Below are 2,712 nucleotides of genomic sequence, written 5' to 3'. Positions count from 1 at the left end.
CCTCCAGCCACTGCCACTGTCCCCACCCCGCAGGCACGGACTGAGCCCCCCCCCCAGCACCGTGGGGACCCTCTGACAACAGAGCAATGGGGGGGCCCCACGATAAATAAACAGCAGGATTTGTTCGGGTAGACCCCACCATAACAAACCACTGGGATGATCTTCAGGGAGACTCTACAACAAATAAGCACCAGGATCTCATTCGGGGAGACCTGACAATAAAAAACCTGCAGGATGAGCTCTGGGGAGACCCTACAATAAATACACACCCAGATCTGCTTTGGAGAGACCCTACAATAACAAACGTGCCAGACCTTCTTTGGAAAAACTGCACAAGAACAGAAGAGCAGGACCCACCCAAGGGAGACCCTGTAATAAACACCAGGAGCTCTTTGGGGAGACCCTACAATAACAAACCAGCAGGACCCACTTCAGGGAGACCCTACAATAAATCAGCACCAGTACATGATCCAGGGAGACCCTACAATAACAGAGCAGCAAGACGAGTTCCAGGGAGACCTTACAATAATGAACATGCTGGACCCACTCTGGGGAGACCCTACAATAAATAAGCATCAAGACTTGTTTGGGAAGGCTCTACAATCACAAACCAGGAGGAGGAACTTCAGAGACACCCTACAATAAATAAATAACCAGGATCTGTTTTAGGGAGACCCTATAATAACAAAAGCTCCAGAATCTGCTTTGTAGACACACTAGAAAAACAAATCAGCCGGATGAGCTCTGGGGACACTCTACAATAAATAAACACCACGACTCATTTGAAGAGACCCTACAATAACAAACATGCTGGACCCCCTCCGGGGAGACCCTACACAATAAAAGCAGCGGGATGATCTCCAGGAAGACCCTACAATCAACAAACACTGGGATGTGTTTGGGGAAACCCCACAATGACAAATAAGGGGGACTGATTTGGGGTAGACCCCACAATAACAAACCCATGGGATCTACTTCAGAGAGACCCTACAATAGATAACCACCAGGATTTATTTGGAGAGACCCTACAATAACAAACCAGCAGGATGATCTTCATGGAGACCCTACAATAACAAACGTGCTGGACCCACTCGGGGGAGACCCTACAATAAATAAACACAAGGAATTGTTTGTGGACAGCCTATGATAACAGAGAAACTACAATAAATAAGCTCTACAATCTGTTTTTCAGAGACCCTATAATAACAAACCAATAAGTTCAGCTCCAGGAAGACCCTACAATAAATGAGCACCAGGACCTGGTTTGGGGAGACCCTACAATAACAAAACAATGGGGCAATCTTCAGGAAGACTTTACAATAGCAAACGTATTGGGGAGACACTACAATAACAGAGCAGCAGGGTGACCCCTGGGGAGACCCCACGATAAATAAGCACCAGGATCAGCTTTGGGGAGACCCTACAATAACAAGTGAGCCAAACCCCTCTGGGGAGATCCTGTGATATGTAAACCCCAAGAATTGTTTGGGGAGACCCTATAGTAACAAACCAGTGGGATTTGCTCAGAGTAGACCCTACAATAACAAAGAGATCTTATGATAAATAAGCACCAGAATCTGCTTTGGGGAGACCCTACAATAACAAACCAGCAAGGTGATCTTCAGGGAGACCCTACAATAGCAAATGGATCCTACAATAAAAAAACCACCAAAACCTAGTTAAGGTAGGTCCTACAGTAATAACTCCTTGTGTCTTCTCTTGAGAAACCCTACAATACCAAAGCAGTAGGATGGTCTCTGTGAAGACCCTACAATAACAAATGTGCCAGATCCTCCAGAGAGACCCTATGACAAATTAGCACTGGGACTTGCCTTGGGGAGACCCTACAATAACAAACCAGCAGGACCTTTCCAGGGAGACCCTACAATTAATAAACACTAGCATCTAGTTCTGGGAGACCCTACAATAACAAACCAATGATATGATCTCTGGGAAGACCCTACAACAACAAACATGACGGACCCACTTTGGGGAGACCCTACAGTAGATAAACACCATGACTTGCTTGGAGACACCCTACAATAATGAATCAGCAAGACCCACTTCAGGGAGACCTGATGATAACAAATGAGCTGGACACTTTTTAGGGAGGCCCTACAATAAATAAACACCAGAACCTGCTTTGGGGTAAACCCTACAATAACCCCCTGCCATGCCTCGCTGCTGGGAGACCCTACAATAACAGAGCAGGGGGGTGATCTCCAGGGAGACCCTATGATAACACCCCCTTCCTTGCTCCCAGGAGACCCTACAGGTCCTGATTCAGGGAGCCCCAACCACAACAGACCCCCCCTCCCAACGCACTCTGGGGAGACCCTACAATAACACACCAGTGGCACCCACCCTGGGGACACCCCACGTTGGCCACAGGTGGCACCAACCTGGGCCAGGGGCAGGAGGGGGCTGTGGCCCCCCAGAGGGGTCCCTGGGGACATCAGGGAGGGGACCCCAGGGAGGGTCCCTGGGCAAACAATGGCACCGGGGAGGGGACGGAGGGGGTGGGGGGACATGGCAGCACGGCCACCGACACAGGGACACCCTGGCAGGGGACTCTGAGGGGGATGACACACGGGGGTCCCCAGGAGCCCCCCCGGATGTCCCCCTGCCCCAGTGTCCCCAGCAGTGACAGACACCGGAGCCTCGCAGCACCTTTATTGACACCGGCGGGGGTGGCATCGGTCCCTGGGGGGG

General features: G+C 50.3%; 1 protein-coding gene across 1 annotated transcript in view; it reads left to right on the top strand.

The window, feature by feature from the left end:
• Positions 1–1,974: 1,974 nt before the first annotated feature.
• USP39 (ubiquitin specific peptidase 39) overlaps positions 1,975–2,712 on the top strand; it is a 10,337-nt gene continuing 9,599 nt past the window's right edge. Inside the window, exon 1 of the mRNA XM_029963933.1 lies at positions 1,975–2,004. Within this exon, the coding sequence (XP_029819793.1) occupies positions 1,975–2,004 (30 nt within the window). The remainder of the gene's footprint in view (positions 2,005–2,712) is intronic.

This window comes from Manacus vitellinus, unplaced genomic scaffold (genome assembly GCF_001715985.3).
Source record: "Manacus vitellinus isolate BGI_N305 unplaced genomic scaffold, ASM171598v3 scaffold_105_pilon, whole genome shotgun sequence".
Classification (NCBI taxonomy): domain Eukaryota; kingdom Metazoa; phylum Chordata; class Aves; order Passeriformes; family Pipridae; genus Manacus; species Manacus vitellinus.
Note: the sequence above shows the minus strand (reverse complement) of the source record. Positions and strands in the feature narration are given on the sequence as shown.